At 37.0% G+C, this 18591-nt stretch overlaps 1 protein-coding gene across 2 annotated transcripts in view; it reads right to left on the bottom strand.

The window, feature by feature from the left end:
- Positions 1-18591, bottom strand: part of Ptprj (protein tyrosine phosphatase receptor type J) — a 212251-nt gene that overhangs the window by 58466 nt on the left and 135194 nt on the right. For both annotated transcript variants that reach the window (XM_071616164.1, XM_071616163.1), the window contains 4 exons: positions 13011-13274; positions 8700-8963; positions 4408-4671; positions 94-357 (listed from right to left, as the gene is read on the bottom strand). In XM_071616164.1, the coding sequence (XP_071472265.1) occupies positions 94-357; positions 4408-4671; positions 8700-8963; positions 13011-13274 (1056 nt within the window). The remainder of the gene's footprint in view (positions 1-93; positions 358-4407; positions 4672-8699; positions 8964-13010; positions 13275-18591) is intronic.

Consider the following 18591-nt stretch of genomic DNA (forward strand, 5'->3'; position numbering starts at 1 on the left):
TCTTGTCACAACTGGCAACCTGAATGGACAGGGGTCTAGAGACAGAATGAGAAGAAACAGTCCGTCATCACCCCTGGGAGCCACAGAGCTCACCTGTTGTGACAGTTTTGGACATGGGACTTCCCCACGTCTCAATGGCTATTCCTGGAGTGATGGAGAATTCATATGAAGTTCCTGGACTTAATCCTGTGATGGTACACTCTGTTTCATTTGTTACAATCATCCTCCACTTGTTGTCCCTCTCATTCTTTACTGCATACGTGTACTCAGAAGCAGCTGTGTCATTGTTTTTCCAGGTCAGGACCACGCTGGTTGGACTGATGGAAACAGCATCAATGCCAAACACAGGACTGGGTGCTGTTTATAGGTTGTTTTCAAGGAAAAAGAAAAGAAAATACATTCGAAAAATACATGTAAGTCGCAGGTCTGCTGTGTCTACTATACAAAAGCAAATCTTACAATGTCAGTTTCATTTCTCTTCATTTGCCCCTTAAACTTTCCTGCATCAAAAGGCATTTAAATACAAATATGCACCTGTATATTTTTGTGTCAAGGGGTTTATTCATATCTTCTGCGTTATCCACCTGTTGGCACATAATGGCTCATGATGTCTCTTATTATGCTTTGCATGTCTGTACTGTCAGTTGTAATGTCTCCTTCATATCTGATATTTATTGAGTTCAGTCTTTTTTTCTCTAGTCACTTTTCTGGTCAATTGTTACTATACTTACTTCTTTGAATTCTTTCTCTGTCGTCTTCTGAAGTTCACGGGGATCCGCCATAGGAGTTATTTTGTCAATTTTGTTTCCCTTTTCAAAACAAGTTTTTGTTTTTGTGAATATTTCAATTATATTTCTACTTTCTGTTTTTTTTCTATTTTTTTTTCCTTTCTCTGATCTTTATTATTTTCTTTCGTCTACTAACTCTGGGCTCAGTATTTTCTTATTTTTCTGGTTCCTTAGATGAAACACCGGGTTAAGATCTTTCTTCTTATTTGATATAGTTATTTGATGCATAAACCTCCATTTTTGAACTCTTCTTGCCATATCCATTGGGTTTGGGCATGCAGTGTTTCCATTTTCATTTTTCTCAGTAACTTTTTATTTCCCTTTTAATATTTTTATTGAACCACTGATTGTACAAGAGAATAATGTTTGGTTTCCATACACTTCTCATTTCCAAAGTTCTTTTGTATTTGTGTGTGTGTGGGGGGGGGGTATTTCTACATAGACAGAATGCCTTTATTTTATTTGTTTATTTTTTTATGTGATGCTGAGGATCAAACTCAGTGCCTCATACATGCTAGGCAAGCGCTCTGCCACTGAGCTACAGCCCCAATAGTTTCCAAAATTCTTGTTACTAATGTCTACTTTTATATTGTGATGGTTAGAAAAGATGCCTGAGATAATTTCAGTATTCTTATATTCTTAAGACTTCTTTAGTGACTTCCCATATGATCTATGCCAGATAATGTCACATTAGAACTGAGAAAAATGGATATTCTGCAGCTACTAGAGGGAGTGTTCTATTCACATCTGTTAGGTCAACTTGGTCTCAAGTACAGCTCAGGTTTTTTTTTTTTTAATTTTGGCACTTTTAATCTATCATTCCACTCGCTCATGGACTGTGAAGTTTCTGCTGAGAAATCTGCTCCTGGTCATATTATAACTACATGATATATTATTTGCGACTTTTCTTTTAAGATTTCAAGATCCTATCTTTGCCTTTGATATTTGATGGATTAATTATAATGTGTAGGGGTAGCTTTATTAGGAGTCGATATGAATGGAGATTTTTCTTCCTATACCTTGATATTTATATCTTTTTCCAGGTTTGGAAAGTTTTATGCTATCATTTACTTAAATAAGCTTTCTAAATTTTTATTTTTTTAATATTTTTTAGTTGTCAATGGACCTTTATTTTATAATTTAATTTATTTATTTATATGTGGTGCTCAGAATTGAACCCAGTGCCCCACAAAAGCCATGCAAGCACTCTATCACTGAGCCACAATCCCAGCCCATACTCTTGTGTATTCTTCTTCTCCCTCTTGAATGCCAATGACTTCAACACTTGCTCTTTGGGTGCTACCCCATAAATCCCAAAAGCATTCTTCATAACTTTTCTCTTTCTCTCTCCTCCCATGTATATTTTCACATAAGTCTCTTCAAGGTCCTAGATCCTTTCTTCAGCTTTATCAGCTCTCCTGAAGGTGCTCTCTATGGCACTGGTCCTTTCAGTCACTGTATTTTTCAGCTCCAGGATTTCTGTTGGATTTTGTCTGTACTATTTCAACCTCTCTGTTACAGTTCCCATTTCTGGTCACTTATGACTACACTCACTTCTTTGAATTCTATCTCTGACGGCTTCTGAGTTCATTGGGCTTCCATAGAGGAGTTATTTTGAATTCCTCAGAATTCAAACATACATTTCCAGCACTTTTTATCCAGTTAATAGCACTTGTTATTGTATCTCTGATGATATCATGGCCTTTCTCATTATTCTTAACCCTCCTGACTAGACATTAATGTCTATGCATTTGAAAGATAGGAATCATTCCAGTCTTTCTAGACTGATTTTCTCGGCACGGACCTTCTGCTATGCTCCCAAAAAACAGCACCACTATGGCCACTGAGGCACATGGGGGTCTCCTAAGTCTGAGACCATAACACAACTGATAAACATTATCTTCCTAGGAACTCCTAAAATTTCCCTATCTTGCCCTAGGAACAATTCAGTAGTTTGTTTAAACTGCTTTCGAAGAAGAATTTTATCAATACCAAGTAGCCTTATAGGACTAACAAAATTATTGCATCACAATGAAAATAATCTACCTATTAAACATTATTAGATAACTAGTTATATAACTTACAACACCTGCAGACCAGCAGTTCTTATACATTTTTTGATTAAGGACCTATTGACCTTTTTTAAAATCAGGGATCTAGGGAGCTCCAGAATATTTTTGTAAAGATACCTGAGACACTCATCCCTGTCGCTCCTTTCTCTAGTTTTCTTTTGTTTTAACGCATTGGGTTTCTGGAAAAGATTTTGTTTAATTTAATAATTTCCTAGCTTTAAAAAACAAAGAAATGCGTGGCTAGGGTTGTGGCTCTGTGATAGTGTGCGCGCCGAGCATAGGAAAGGCCCTGGGTTCAATCCCCAGCATCACATAAAAATAAACAAACGTATTGTGTCCAACTACAACTAAATAAAAAGAAATATTTTTAAAAAAATGCTGAAGGCCACTGATTTGATATCTGCCTATTACATAATACCAAGTTGTGTAACCCAAAGGCCACGTTTCCAAAGACTACACCAGCCAATGAGTCATACACCAGCCTCAACATCCAGCAAACCAACAAAGATCCTCTTCTCCCTTCGTACATTAAAAAAAAAAAAAAAAAAAAAAAAAATGGTCACTTGTCAAATACTTTTTAATTTTTTTGGTTACTTTCACCTTAAAAAATAAAAGGAAAAGAGCTAAACTTCCGGCTATAACAAGAGACTTAGGGTACTGATATCCAAGCTATGCCATGATATAAACTGCCTAATATGATCTAAAGTCTAAATGTCATCAGGCTCTTCTGACATTTGAAACACACATGTTTTCTACAATGCATACCAAACTCTCCCACACAAAAGAAACTCTTGGGAATAGAAACACAGCATTGATTTCCAGAGGATACCAAATTCCATAATTTGCAGGTAAATGAATGAAATTGGAGAATATCATGCTAAGCAACATAAGCCAACCCTAAAAACTCAAAGGCCAAATGTTTTCTCTCATATGCAGATGCTAATGCACAATAAGGGTGGGGCATTGGGGAAGAATAGACTCACTTTACATTAGGTAGAGGAGAGTGAAGGGAGGGGAGAGGGAAGGAAGGATAGTAGAAAGGATCGGGCATTATTACCCTATGTACATATATGACTACACAACCAGTGTGATTCTACATCATGTCCAACCTGACGAATGGGAAATTATACTCCATTTATGTATGATGGGCCAAAAGTGCATTCCACTGTCTCATATAACTAATTAGAACTAAATAAATAAATTATTCAAAGGCTCATAAAGACTGACATCATCAAAATATACTTCTAAAGCAGTCTCCACTCCTTACGTCTCGGCAAAAAGTAGGCATGAACCAATAACACCCAAAAAAAATTGTTTTTGAAATCAAAACAGGTAGAAATAGTTAAAACTCCCTGAAACACGCAGAAGCTTAATACTGAAGGGTCTGGCCAGCTGAACTCCTAGGCTTGACACAACACAGACCCTGTTCTCCTCCTCTAGCAAATGCACACCCATCTTGTCACAACTGGCAACCTGAATGGACAGGGGTCTAGAGACAGAATGAGAAGAAACAGTCCATCATCACCCCTGGGAGCCACAGAGCTCACCTGTTGTGACAGTTTGGGACATGGGACTTCCCCACGTCTCATTGGCTATTCCTGGAGTGATGGAGAATTCATATGAAGTTCCTGGACTTAAGCCTGTGATGATACACTCTGTTTCATTTGTTACAATCATCCTCCATTCGTTGTCCCTCTTATTCTTTACTGCATACGTGTACTCAGAAGCTGCAGTGTCATCGTTTTTCCAGGTCAGGAACACGCTGGTTGGACTGATGGAAACAGCATGAATGCCAAACACAGGACTGGGTGCTGTTTACAGGTTGTTTTCAAGGAAAAAAAAAAAAAAGAAAATATATTCGAAAAATACATGTAAGTGTCAGGACTGCTGTGTCTATTATACAAAAGCAAATCTTACAAAGTCAGTTTCATTTCTCTTCATTTGCCCCTTAAACTTTCCTGCAACAAAAGGCATTTAAATACAAATATGCACCTGTATATTTTTGTGTCAAGGGGTTTATTCATATCTTCTGCGTTATCCACCTGTTGGCACATAATGGCTCATGATGTCCTTTATTATGCTTTGCATGTCTGTACTGTCAGTTGTAATGTCTCCTTCATATCTGATATTTACTGAGTTCAGACTTTTTTCCTCTAGTCACTTTTCTCTTCTCTTGTTACTATACTCACTTCTTTGAATTCTTTCTCTGTCGTCTTCTGAACTTCACTGGGCTCCGCCATAGGAGTTATTTTGTCAATTTTGTTTCTCTTTTCAAAAACAAGTTGTTACTTTTGTTGATTTTTGAATTATATTTCTAGTTTCTGTTTTTTTCTTTTTTTTTTTTTCCTTTCTCTGATCTTTATTATTTTCTTTCCTCTACTTACTCTGGGCTCAGTATTTTCTTATTTTTCTGGTTCCTTAGATGAAACACCGGGTTGATATAGTTATTTCATGCATAAACCTCCATTTTAGAACTCTTCTTGCCATATTCATTGGGTTTGGGCATGCAATGTTTCCATTTTCATTTTTCTCAGTAACTTTTTATTTCCCTTTTAATATTTTTATTGAACCTCTCATTGTACAAGAGAATAATCTTTAATTTCCAAACACTACTAATTTCCAATGTCCTTTTTTTTTGTAGTTCTACATAGACAAAATGCCTTTATTTTATTTATTTGTTATGTGATGCTGAGGATCAAACTCAGTGCCTCATGCATGCTAGGCAAGCGCTCTGCCTCTGAGCTACAGCCCCACCCCATAGTTTCCAAAATTCTCGTTACTAATGTCTACTTTTATATTGTGATGGTTAGAAAAGATGCCTGAGATAATTTCAGTATTCTTATATTGTTAAGACTTTTTTAGAAACTTCCCATATTATCTATGCCAGATAATGTCCCATATGCAACTGAGAAAAATATATATTCTGCAGCTACTAGAGGGAATGTTCTATTCACATCGGTTAGTTCAACTTGGTCTCAAGTACAGTTCAGGTCTTTTTTTAAACTTTGGCACTTTTAATCTATCATTCCACTCGCTCATGGACTGTGAAGTTTCTGCTGAGAAATCTGCTCCTGGTCATATTATAACTACATGATATACTATTTGCTTCTTTTCTTTTAAGATTTCAAGATCCTGTCTTTGCCTTTGATATTTGATGGATTAATTATAATGTGTAGGGGTAGCTTTATTAGGATTCGATATGAATGCAGATTTTTTCTTCTTATACCTTGATATTTATATCTTTTTACAGGTTTGGAAAGTTTTATGCTATCATTTATTTAAATAAGCTTTCTAAATTTTTTATTTTTTTAATATTTTTTTAGTTGTCAATGGACCTTTATTTTATAATTTATTTATTTATATGTGGTGCTCAGAATTGAACCCAGTGCCTCACACGAGCCATGCAAGCACTCTATCACTGAGCCACAATCCCAGCCCATACTCTTGTGTATTCTTCTTCTCCCTCTTGAATGCCAATGACTTCAACACTTGCTCTTTGGGTGCTACCCCATAAATCCCAAAAGCATTCTTCATAACTTTTCTCTTTCTCTCTCCTCCCATGTATATTTTCACATAAGTCTCTTCAAGGTCCTAGATCCTTTCTTCAGCTTTACCAGCTCTCCCGATGGTGCTCTCTATGGCACTGGTCCTTTCAGTCACTGTATTTTTCAGCTCCAGGATTTCTGTTGGATTTTGTCTGTACTATTTCAACCTCTCTGTTGCAGTTCCCATTTCTGGTCACTTATTACTATACTCACTTCTTTGAATTCTATCTCTGACGGCTTCTGAGTTCATTGGGCTTCCATAGAGGAGTTATTTTGAATTCCTCAGAATTCAAACATACATTTCTATCTCTTTTTATCCACTTAATAGCACTTGTTATTGTATCTCTGGTGATATCATGGCCTTTCTCATTATTCTTCGGCCTCGTGACTAGACATTAATGTCTATGCATTTGAAAGATAGGGATCATTCCAGTCTTTGTAGACTGATTTTCTCGGCAAGGACCATCTGCTATGTTCCCAAAATCCAGCACCATTGTGGCCACTGAAGAACTTGGGGGTCTCCTATGACTGAGACCAATGTTTAAAACACCACTGATGAAAGTAATCTCCCTAGTACTCCTAAAATATCCTTAATTGCCCTAGGAAAAATTCAGTAGTTTGTTTAAACTGCTTTCGAAGAAGAATTTTATCAATACCAAATAGCCTTATAGGACTAACAAAATTATTGCATCACAATGAAAATAATCTACCTATTAAACATTATTAGATAACTAGTTATATAACTTACAACACCTGCAGACCAGCAGTTCTTATACATTTTTTGATTAAGGACCTATTGACCTTTTTTAAAATCAGGGATCTAGGGAGCTCCAGAATATTTTTGTGAAGATACCTGAGACACTCATCCCTGTGGCTCCTTTCTCTAGTTTTCTTTTGTTTTAACGCATTGGGTTTCTGGAAAAGATTTTATTTAATGAAATAATTTCCTAGCTTTCAAAAACAAAAAAAAAAATGTGTGCCTAGGGTTGTGCCTCAGTGGTAGAGCACGCGCCTTGCATAGGAAAGGCCCTGGGTTCAATCCCCAGCACCACATAAAAATAAACAAATGTATTGTGTCCAACTACAACTAAAAAAGAAATATTTTTAAAAAATGCTGAAGGCCACTGGTTTCATATCTGCCTATTACATGTCCAGATAGGATAATATCAAATTGTGTACCCCAAAGGCCGGGTTTCCAAAGACTTCACCAGCCAGTGAGTCACACACCAGCCTCAACATCCAGAAAACCAACAAAGATCCTGTTCTACCTTCTTACCTGGAAAAAAAAAAATCTACTCATTTGTCAAATACTTTTTAATTTTTTTTTTTTTTTTTTTGGTTACTTTCACCTTAAAAAAAAGGAAAAGAGCTAAACTTCCAGCTATAACAAGAGACTTAGGGTACTGATATCCAAGCTACACCATAATCTAAACTGCCTAATATGATCTAAAGTCTAAATGTCATCAGGCTCTTCTGTCATTTGAAACACACATGTTTTCTACAATGCATACCAAACTCTCCAACATAAAAGAAACTCCTGGGAATAGAAACACAGTATGGATTTTCTGAGTATACCAAATTCCATAATTTGCAGGTAAATGAATCGAACTGGAGAATATCATGCTAAGCAACATAAGCCAACCCCAAAAACTCAAAGGCCAAATGTTTTCTCTCATATGCAGATGCTAATGCACAATAAGGGTGGGGCATTCGGGAAGAATAGACTTACTTTACATTAGGTAGAGGAGAGTGAAGGGAGGGGAGAGGGAAGGAAGGATAGTAGAAAGGATCGGGCATTATTACCCTATGTACATATATGACTACACAACCAGTGTGATTCTACATCATGTCCAACCTGACGAATGGGAAATTATACTCCATTTATGTATGATGGGCCAAAAGTGCATTCTACTGTCTCATATAACTAATGAGAACTAAATAAATAAATTATTCAAAGGCTCATAAAGACTGACATCATCAAAATATACTTCTAAAGCAGTCTCCACTCCTTACGTCTCGGCAAAAAGTAGGCATGAACCAATAACACCCAAAAAAAATTTTTTTTTGAAATCAAAACAGGTAGAAATAGTTAAAACTCCCTGAAACACGCAGAAGCGTAATACTGAAGGGTCTGGCCAGCTGAACTCCTAGGCTTGACACAACACAGACCCTGTTCTCCTCCTCTAGCAAATGCACACCCATCTTGTCACAACTGGCAACCTGAATGGACAGGGGTCTAGAGACAGAATGAGAAGAAACAGTCCGTCATCACCCCTGGGAGCCACAGAGCTCACCTGTTGTGACAGTTTTGGACATGGGACTTCCCCACGTCTCATTGGCTATTCCTGGAGTGATGGAGAATTCATATGAAGTTCCTGGACTTAATCCTGTGATGGTACACTCTGTTTCATTTGTTACAATCATCCTCCACTTGTTGTCCCTCTCATTCTTTACTGCATACGTGTACTCAGAAGCAGCTGTGTCATTGTTTTTCCAGGTCAGGACCACGCTGGTTGGACTGATGGAAACAGCATCAATGCCAAACACAGGACTGGGTGCTGTTTATAGGTTGTTTTCAAGGAAAAAGAAAAGAAAATACATTCGAAAAATACATGTAAGTCGCAGGTCTGCTGTGTCTACTATACAAAAGCAAATCTTACAATGTCAGTTTCATTTCTCTTCATTTGCCCCTTAAACTTTCCTGCATCAAAAGGCATTTAAATACAAATATGCACCTGTATATTTTTGTGTCAAGGGGTTTATTCATATCTTCTGCGTTATCCACCTGTTGGCACATAATGGCTCATGATGTCTCTTATTATGCTTTGCATGTCTGTACTGTCAGTTGTAATGTCTCCTTCATATCTGATATTTATTGAGTTCAGTCTTTTTTTCTCTAGTCACTTTTCTGGTCAATTGTTACTATACTTACTTCTTTGAATTCTTTCTCTGTCGTCTTCTGAAGTTCACGGGGATCCGCCATAGGAGTTATTTTGTCAATTTTGTTTCCCTTTTCAAAACAAGTTTTTGTTTTTGTGAATATTTCAATTATATTTCTACTTTCTGTTTTTTTTCTATTTTTTTTTCCTTTCTCTGATCTTTATTATTTTCTTTCGTCTACTAACTCTGGGCTCAGTATTTTCTTATTTTTCTGGTTCCTTAGATGAAACACCGGGTTAAGATCTTTCTTCTTATTTGATATAGTTATTTGATGCATAAACCTCCATTTTTGAACTCTTCTTGCCATATCCATTGGGTTTGGGCATGCAGTGTTTCCATTTTCATTTTTCTCAGTAACTTTTTATTTCCCTTTTAATATTTTTATTGAACCACTGATTGTACAAGAGAATAATGTTTGGTTTCCATACACTTCTCATTTCCAAAGTTCTTTCGTATTTGTGTGTGTGTGTGTGTGGGGGGGGTATTTCTACATAGACAGAATGCCTTTATTTTATTTGTTTATTTTTTTATGTGATGCTGAGGATCAAACTCAGTGCCTCATACATGCTAGGCAAGCGCTCTGCCACTGAGCTACAGCCCCAATAGTTTCCAAAATTCTTGTTACTAATGTCTACTTTTATATTGTGATGGTTAGAAAAGATGCCTGAGATAATTTCAGTATTCTTATATTCTTAAGACTTCTTTAGTGACTTCCCATATGATCTATGCCAGATAATGTCACATTAGAACTGAGAAAAATGGATATTCTGCAGCTACTAGAGGGAGTGTTCTATTCACATCTGTTAGGTCAACTTGGTCTCAAGTACAGCTCAGGTTTTTTTTTTTTTAATTTTGGCACTTTTAATCTATCATTCCACTCGCTCATGGACTGTGAAGTTTCTGCTGAGAAATCTGCTCCTGGTCATATTATAACTACATGATATATTATTTGCGACTTTTCTTTTAAGATTTCAAGATCCTGTCTTTGCCTTTGATATTTGATGGATTAATTATAATGTGTAGGGGTAGCTTTATTAGGAGTCGATATGAATGGAGATTTTTCTTCCTATACCTTGATATTTATATCTTTTTCCAGGTTTGGAAAGTTTTATGCTATCATTTACTTAAATAAGCTTTCTAAATTTTTATTTTTTTAATATTTTTTAGTTGTCAATGGACCTTTATTTTATAATTTAATTTATTTATTTATATGTGGTGCTCAGAATTGAACCCAGTGCCCCACAAAAGCCATGCAAGCACTCTATCACTGAGCCACAATCCCAGCCCATACTCTTGTGTATTCTTCTTCTCCCTCTTGAATGCCAATGACTTCAACACTTGCTCTTTGGGTGCTACCCCATAAATCCCAAAAGCATTCTTCATAACTTTTCTCTTTCTCTCTCCTCCCATGTATATTTTCACATAAGTCTCTTCAAGGTCCTAGATCCTTTCTTCAGCTTTATCAGCTCTCCTGAAGGTGCTCTCTATGGCACTGGTCCTTTCAGTCACTGTATTTTTCAGCTCCAGGATTTCTGTTGGATTTTGTCTGTACTATTTCAACCTCTCTGTTACAGTTCCCATTTCTGGTCACTTATGACTACACTCACTTCTTTGAATTCTATCTCTGACGGCTTCTGAGTTCATTGGGCTTCCATAGAGGAGTTATTTTGAATTCCTCAGAATTCAAACATACATTTCCAGCACTTTTTATCCAGTTAATAGCACTTGTTATTGTATCTCTGATGATATCATGGCCTTTCTCATTATTCTTAACCCTCCTGACTAGACATTAATGTCTATGCATTTGAAAGATAGGAATCATTCCAGTCTTTCTAGACTGATTTTCTCGGCACGGACCTTCTGCTATGCTCCCAAAAAACAGCACCACTATGGCCACTGAGGCACATGGGGGTCTCCTAAGTCTGAGACCATAACACAACTGATAAACATTATCTTCCTAGGAACTCCTAAAATTTCCCTATCTTGCCCTAGGAACAATTCAGTAGTTTGTTTAAACTGCTTTCGAAGAAGAATTTTATCAATACCAAGTAGCCTTATAGGACTAACAAAATTATTGCATCACAATGAAAATAATCTACCTATTAAACATTATTAGATAACTAGTTATATAACTTACAACACCTGCAGACCAGCAGTTCTTATACATTTTTTGATTAAGGACCTATTTACTTTTTTAAAATCAGGGATCTAGGGAGCTCCAGAATATTTTTGTAAAGATACCTGAGACACTCATCCCTGTGGCTCCTTTCTCTAGTTTTCTTTTGTTTTAACGCATTGGGTTTCTGGAAAAGATTTTGTTTAATTTAATAATTTCCTAGCTTTAAAAAACAAAGAAATGCGTGGCTAGGGTTGTGGCTCTGTGATAGTGTGCGCGCCGAGCATAGGAAAGGCCCTGGGTTCAATCCCCAGCATCACATAAAAATAAACAAACGTATTGTGTCCAACTACAACTAAATAAAAAGAAATATTTTTAAAAAAAATGCTGAAGGCCACTGATTTGATATCTGCCTATTACATAATACCAAGTTGTGTAACCCAAAGGCCACGTTTCCAAAGACTACACCAGTCAATGAGTCATACACCAGCCTCAACATCCAGCAAACCAACAAAGATCCTCTTCTCCCTTCGTACATTAAAAAAAAAAAAAAAAAAATGGTCACTTGTCAAATACTTTTTAATTTTTTTGGTTACTTTCACCTTAAAAAATAAAAGGAAAAGAGCTAAACTTCCGGCTATAACAAGAGACTTAGGGTACTGATATCCAAGCTATGCCATGATATAAACTGCCTAATATGATCTAAAGTCTAAATGTCATCAGGCTCTTCTGACATTTGAAACACACATGTTTTCTACAATGCATACCAAACTCTCCCACACAAAAGAAACTCTTGGGAATAGAAACACAGCATTGATTTCCAGAGGATACCAAATTCCATAATTTGCAGGTAAATGAATGAAACTGGAGAATATCATGCTAAGCAACATAAGCCAACCCTAAAAACTCAAAGGCCAAATGTTTTCTCTCATATGCAGATGCTAATGCACAATAAGGGTGGGGCATTGGGGAAGAATAGACTCACTTTACATTAGGTAGAGGAGAGTGAAGGGAGGGGAGAGGGAAGGAAGGATAGTAGAAAGGATCGGGCATTATTACCCTATGTACATATATGACTACACAACCAGTGTGATTCTACATCATGTCCAACCTGACGAATGGGAAATTATACTCCATTTATGTATGATGGGCCAAAAGTGCATTCCACTGTCTCATATAACTAATTAGAACTAAATAAATAAATTATTCAAAGGCTCATAAAGACTGACATCATCAAAATATACTTCTAAAGCAGTCTCCACTCCTTACGTCTCGGCAAAAAGTAGGCATGAACCAATAACACCCAAAAAAAATTGTTTTTGAAATCAAAACAGGTAGAAATAGTTAAAACTCCCTGAAACACGCAGAAGCTTAATACTGAAGGGTCTGGCCAGCTGAACTCCTAGGCTTGACACAACACAGACCCTGTTCTCCTCCTCTAGCAAATGCACACCCATCTTGTCACAACTGGCAACCTGAATGGACAGGGGTCTAGAGACAGAATGAGAAGAAACAGTCCATCATCACCCCTGGGAGCCACAGAGCTCACCTGTTGTGACAGTTTGGGACATGGGACTTCCCCACGTCTCATTGGCTATTCCTGGAGTGATGGAGAATTCATATGAAGTTCCTGGACTTAAGCCTGTGATGATACACTCTGTTTCATTTGTTACAATCATCCTCCATTCGTTGTCCCTCTTATTCTTTACTGCATACGTGTACTCAGAAGCTGCAGTGTCATCGTTTTTCCAGGTCAGGAACACGCTGGTTGGACTGATGGAAACAGCATGAATGCCAAACACAGGACTGGGTGCTGTTTACAGGTTGTTTTCAAGGAAAAAAAAAAAGAAAATATATTCGAAAAATACATGTAAGTGTCAGGACTGCTGTGTCTATTATACAAAAGCAAATCTTACAAAGTCAGTTTCATTTCTCTTCATTTGCCCCTTAAACTTTCCTGCAACAAAAGGCATTTAAATACAAATATGCACCTGTATATTTTTGTGTCAAGGGGTTTATTCATATCTTCTGCGTTATCCACCTGTTGGCACATAATGGCTCATGATGTCCTTTATTATGCTTTGCATGTCTGTACTGTCAGTTGTAATGTCTCCTTCATATCTGATATTTACTGAGTTCAGACTTTTTTCCTCTAGTCACTTTTCTCTTCTCTTGTTACTATACTCACTTCTTTGAATTCTTTCTCTGTCGTCTTCTGAACTTCACTGGGCTCCGCCATAGGAGTTATTTTGTCAATTTTGTTTCTCTTTTCAAAAACAAGTTGTTACTTTTGTTGATTTTTGAATTATATTTCTAGTTTCTGTTTTTTTCTTTTTTTTTTTTTTTCCTTTCTCTGATCTTTATTATTTTCTTTCCTCTACTTACTCTGGGCTCAGTATTTTCTTATTTTTCTGGTTCCTTAGATGAAACACCGGGTTGATATAGTTATTTCATGCATAAACCTCCATTTTAGAACTCTTCTTGCCATATTCATTGGGTTTGGGCATGCAATGTTTCCATTTTCATTTTTCTCAGTAACTTTTTATTTCCCTTTTAATATTTTTATTGAACCTCTCATTGTACAAGAGAATAATCTTTAATTTCCAAACACTTCTAATATCCAATGTTCTTTTTTTTTGTAGTTCTACATAGACAAAATGCCTTTATTTTATTTATTTGTTATGTGATGCTGAGGATCAAACTCAGTGCCTCATGCATGCTAGGCAAGCGCTCTGCCTCTGAGCTACAGCCCCACCCCATAGTTTCCAAAATTCTCGTTACTAATGTCTACTTTTATATTGTGATGGTTAGAAAAGATGCCTGAGATAATTTCAGTATTCTTATATTGTTAAGACTTTTTTAGAAACTTCCCATATTATCTATGCCAGATAATGTCCCATATGCAACTGAGAAAAATATATATTCTGCAGCTACTAGAGGGAATGTTCTATTCACATCGGTTAGTTCAACTTGGTCTCAAGTACAGTTCAGGTCTTTTTTTAAACTTTGGCACTTTTAATCTATCATTCCACTCGCTCATGGACTGTGAAGTTTCTGCTGAGAAATCTGCTCCTGGTCATATTATAACTACATGATATACTATTTGCTCCTTTTCTTTTAAGATTTCAAGATCCTGTCTTTGCCTTTGATATTTGATGGGTTAAATATAATGTGTAGGGGTAGCTTTATTAGGATTCGATATGAATGCAGATTTTTTCTTCTTATACCTTGATATTTATATCTTTTTACAGGTTTGGAAAGTTTTATGCTATCATTTATTTAAATAAGCTTTCTAAATTTTTTATTTTTTTAATATTTTTTTAGTTGTCAATGGACCTTTATTTTATAATTTATTTATTTATATGTGGTGCTCAGAATTGAACCCAGTGCCCCACACGAGCCATGCAAGCACTCTATCACTGAGCCACAATCCCAGCCCATACTCTTGTGTATTCTTCTTCTCCCTCTTGAATGCCAATGACTTCAACACTTGCTCTTTGGGTGCTACCCCATAAATCCCAAAAGCATTCTTCATAACTTTTCTCTTTCTCTCTCCTCCCATGTATATTTTCACATAAGTCTCTTCAAGTTCCTAGGTCCTTTCTTCAGCTTTACCAGCTCTCCTGAATGTGCTCTCTATGGCACTGGTCCTTTCAGTCACTGTATTTTTCAGCTCCAGGATTTCTGTTGGATTTTGTCTGTACTATTTCAACCTCTCTGTTGCAGTTCCCATTTCTGGTCACTTATTACTATACTCACTTCTTTGAATTCTATCTCTGACAGCTTCTGAGTTCATTGGGCTTCCATAGAGGAGTTATTTTGAATTCCTCAGAATTCAAACATACATTTCTATCTCTTTTTATCCACTTAATAGCACTTGTTATTGTATCTCTGGTGATATCATGGCCTTTCTCATTATTCTTCGGCCTCGTGACTAGACATTAATGTCTATGCATTTGAAAGATAGGGATCATTCCAGTCTTTGTAGACTGATTTTCTCGGCAAGGACCATCTGCTATGTTCCCAAAATCCAGCACCATTGTGGCCACTGAAGAACTTGGGGGTCTCCTAAGACTGAGACCAATGTTTAAAACACCACTGATGAAAGTAATCTCCCTAGTACTCCTAAAATATCCTTAATTGCCCTAGGAAAAATTCAGTAGTTTGTTTAAACTGCTTTCGAAGAAGAATTTTATCAATACCAAATAGCCTTATAGGACTAACAAAATTATTGCATCACAATGAAAATAATCTACCTATTAAACATTATTAGATAACTAGTTATATAACTTACAACACCTGCAGACCAGCAGTTCTTATACATTTTTTGATTAAGGACCTATTGACCTTTTTTAAAATCAGGGATCTAGGGAGCTCCAGAATATTTTTGTGAAGATACCTGAGACACTCATCCCTGTGGCTCCTTTCTCTAGTTTTCTTTTGTTTTAACGCACTGGGTTTCTGGAAAAGATTTTATTTAATGAAATAATTTCCTAGCTTTAAAAAACAAAAAAAATGTGTGGCTAGGGTTGTGCCTCAGTGGTAGAGCACGCGCCTTGCATAGGAAAGGCCCTGGGTTCAATCCCCAGCACCACATAAAAATAAACAAATGTATTGTGTCCAACTACAACTAAAAAAGAAATATTTTTAAAAAATGCTGAAGGCCACTGGTTTCATATCTGCCTATTACATGTCCAGATAGGATAATATCAAATTGTGTACCCCAAAGGCCGGGTTTCCAAAGACTTCACCAGCCAATGAGTCACACACCAGCCTCAATATCCAGAAAACCAACAAAGATCCTGTTCTCCCTTCTTACCTGGAAAAAAAAAAAAAAAAAATCTACTCATTTGTCAAATACTTTTTAATTTTTTTTTTTTTTTTTTTTTTTTTTTTTTTTTGGTTACTTTCACCTTAAAAAAAAGGAAAAGAGCTAAACTTCCAGCTATAACAAGAGACTTAGGGTACTGATATCCAAGCTACACCATAATCTAAACTGCCTAATATGATCTAAAGTCTAAATGTCATCAGGCTCTTCTGTCATTTGAAACACACATGTTTTCTACAATGCATACCAAACTCTCCAACATAAAAGAAACTCCTGGGAATAGAAACACAGTATGGATTTTCTGAGTATACCAAATTCCATAATTTGCAGGTAAATGAATCGAACTGGAGAATATCATGCTAAGCAACATAAGCCAACCCCAAAAACTCAAAGGCCAAATGTTTTCTCTCATATGCAGATGCTAATGCACAATAAGGGTGGGGCATTGGGGAAGAATAGACTCACTTTACATTAGGTAGAGGAGAGTGAAGGGAGGGGAGAGGGAAGGAAGGATAGTAGAAAGGATCGGGCATTATTACCCTATGTACATATATGACTACACAACCAGTGTGATTCTACATCATGTCCAACCTGACGAATGGGAAATTATACTCCATTTATGTATGATGGGCCAAAAGTGCATTCCACTGTCTCATATAACTAATTAGAACTAAATAAATAAATTATTCAAAGGCTCATAAAGACTGACATCATCAAAATATACTTCTAAAGCAGTCTCCACTCCTTACGTCTCGGCAAAAAGTAGGCATGAACCAATAACACCCAAAAAAAATTGTTTTTGAAATCAAAACAGGTAGAAATAGTTAAAACTCCCTGAAACACGCAGAAGCTTAATACTGAAGGGTCTGGCCAGCTGAACTCCTAGGCTTGACACAACACAGACCCTGTTCTCCTCCTCTAGCAAATGCACACCCATCTTGTCACAAGTGGCAACCTGAATGGACAGGGGTCTAGAGACAGAATGAGAAGAAACAGTCCGTCATCACCCCTGGGAGCCACAGAGCTCACCTGTTGTGACAGTTTTGGACATGGGACTTCCCCACGTCTCATTGGCTATTCCTGGAGTGATGGAGAATTCATATGAAGTTCCTGGACTTAATCCTGTGATGGTACACTCTGTTTCATTTGTTACAATCATCCTCCACTTGTTGTCCCTCTCATTCTTTACTGCATACGTGTACTCAGAAGCAGCTGTGTCATTGTTTTTCCAGGTCAGGACCACGCTGGTTGGACTGATGGAAACAGCATCAATGCCAAACACAGGACTGGGTACTGTTTATAGGTTGTTTGCAAGGAAAAAGGAAAGATAATACATTCAAAAAATACATGTAAGTGTCAGGTCTGCTGTGTCTACTATACAAAAGCAAATCTTACAATGTCAGTTTCATTTCTCTTCATTTGCCTCTTAAACTTTCCTGCAACAAAAGGCATTTAAATACAAATATGCACCTGTATGAGCATGTGTCCGTCAAACAGAGGCTTTAAAATGAGGCAAAACTCATAGAGGTTGGCCTTGTTGTCTGTGACTTGAACTCAGGGTTAACTCTGTCTAGCAGCAGATACAAAAACAGATGCAAAAGGCAATTGAGTCTCTCTCCCAATTCTCAGGTCACTCTGCATGTAGAGAGATGGCATAGGATGCAGAAGCATGTGGTAACCATTTTGCCAAACCTTGACATCACAAGGAAGCTCAGACGTAAGAGCAGCTCTTGGAATCCCATTCTGAACTTAAAGATTAAGTTCACCTTAATTCAATTTAAAGATTAAGTCCACCTGTTAGCAGCATCACCTGCAATCTGTCCCTTGAATCACTCACTCTCTGGTTCCTCTGTTGACAGGCCTAACACACCATCAATTGCAAATGATTAGTACTGGCCACCATAACATGAGGAACAAGACACCAGACTTGGACATTTAGAACTCTGGGCTAAGAAGCTATCCTGCTAGTCACTAGCCTTGTAATTTGCTCAAAGTCATCTCATCTACCCAACATCACTTTCACCATCTATAAAATTGCAGATGTACAGAATCATAAACTAACGGAAGCCGTCATGGTTATTAACATCATTACATGTGTGCATCTTAATGAAACTCAACATTAAGGAGTAATGACCAGAAACCACATAAAACACAGATGATGTGGCCCTTATTCTCAAGGAGCTTGTAACTGACCCAAAATGAGCAGAGACTTTCCAAGTGACACCATCTTGGCATGAGCATGGAGAAGTCATTTCATCTGGCTATAGGAGGTGAGAATATTTATCCAAACAGTGAAAAGGGA

The sequence above is a fragment of the Marmota flaviventris genome, chromosome 9 (assembly GCF_047511675.1).
Source record: "Marmota flaviventris isolate mMarFla1 chromosome 9, mMarFla1.hap1, whole genome shotgun sequence".
NCBI classification, from domain to species: domain Eukaryota; kingdom Metazoa; phylum Chordata; class Mammalia; order Rodentia; family Sciuridae; genus Marmota; species Marmota flaviventris.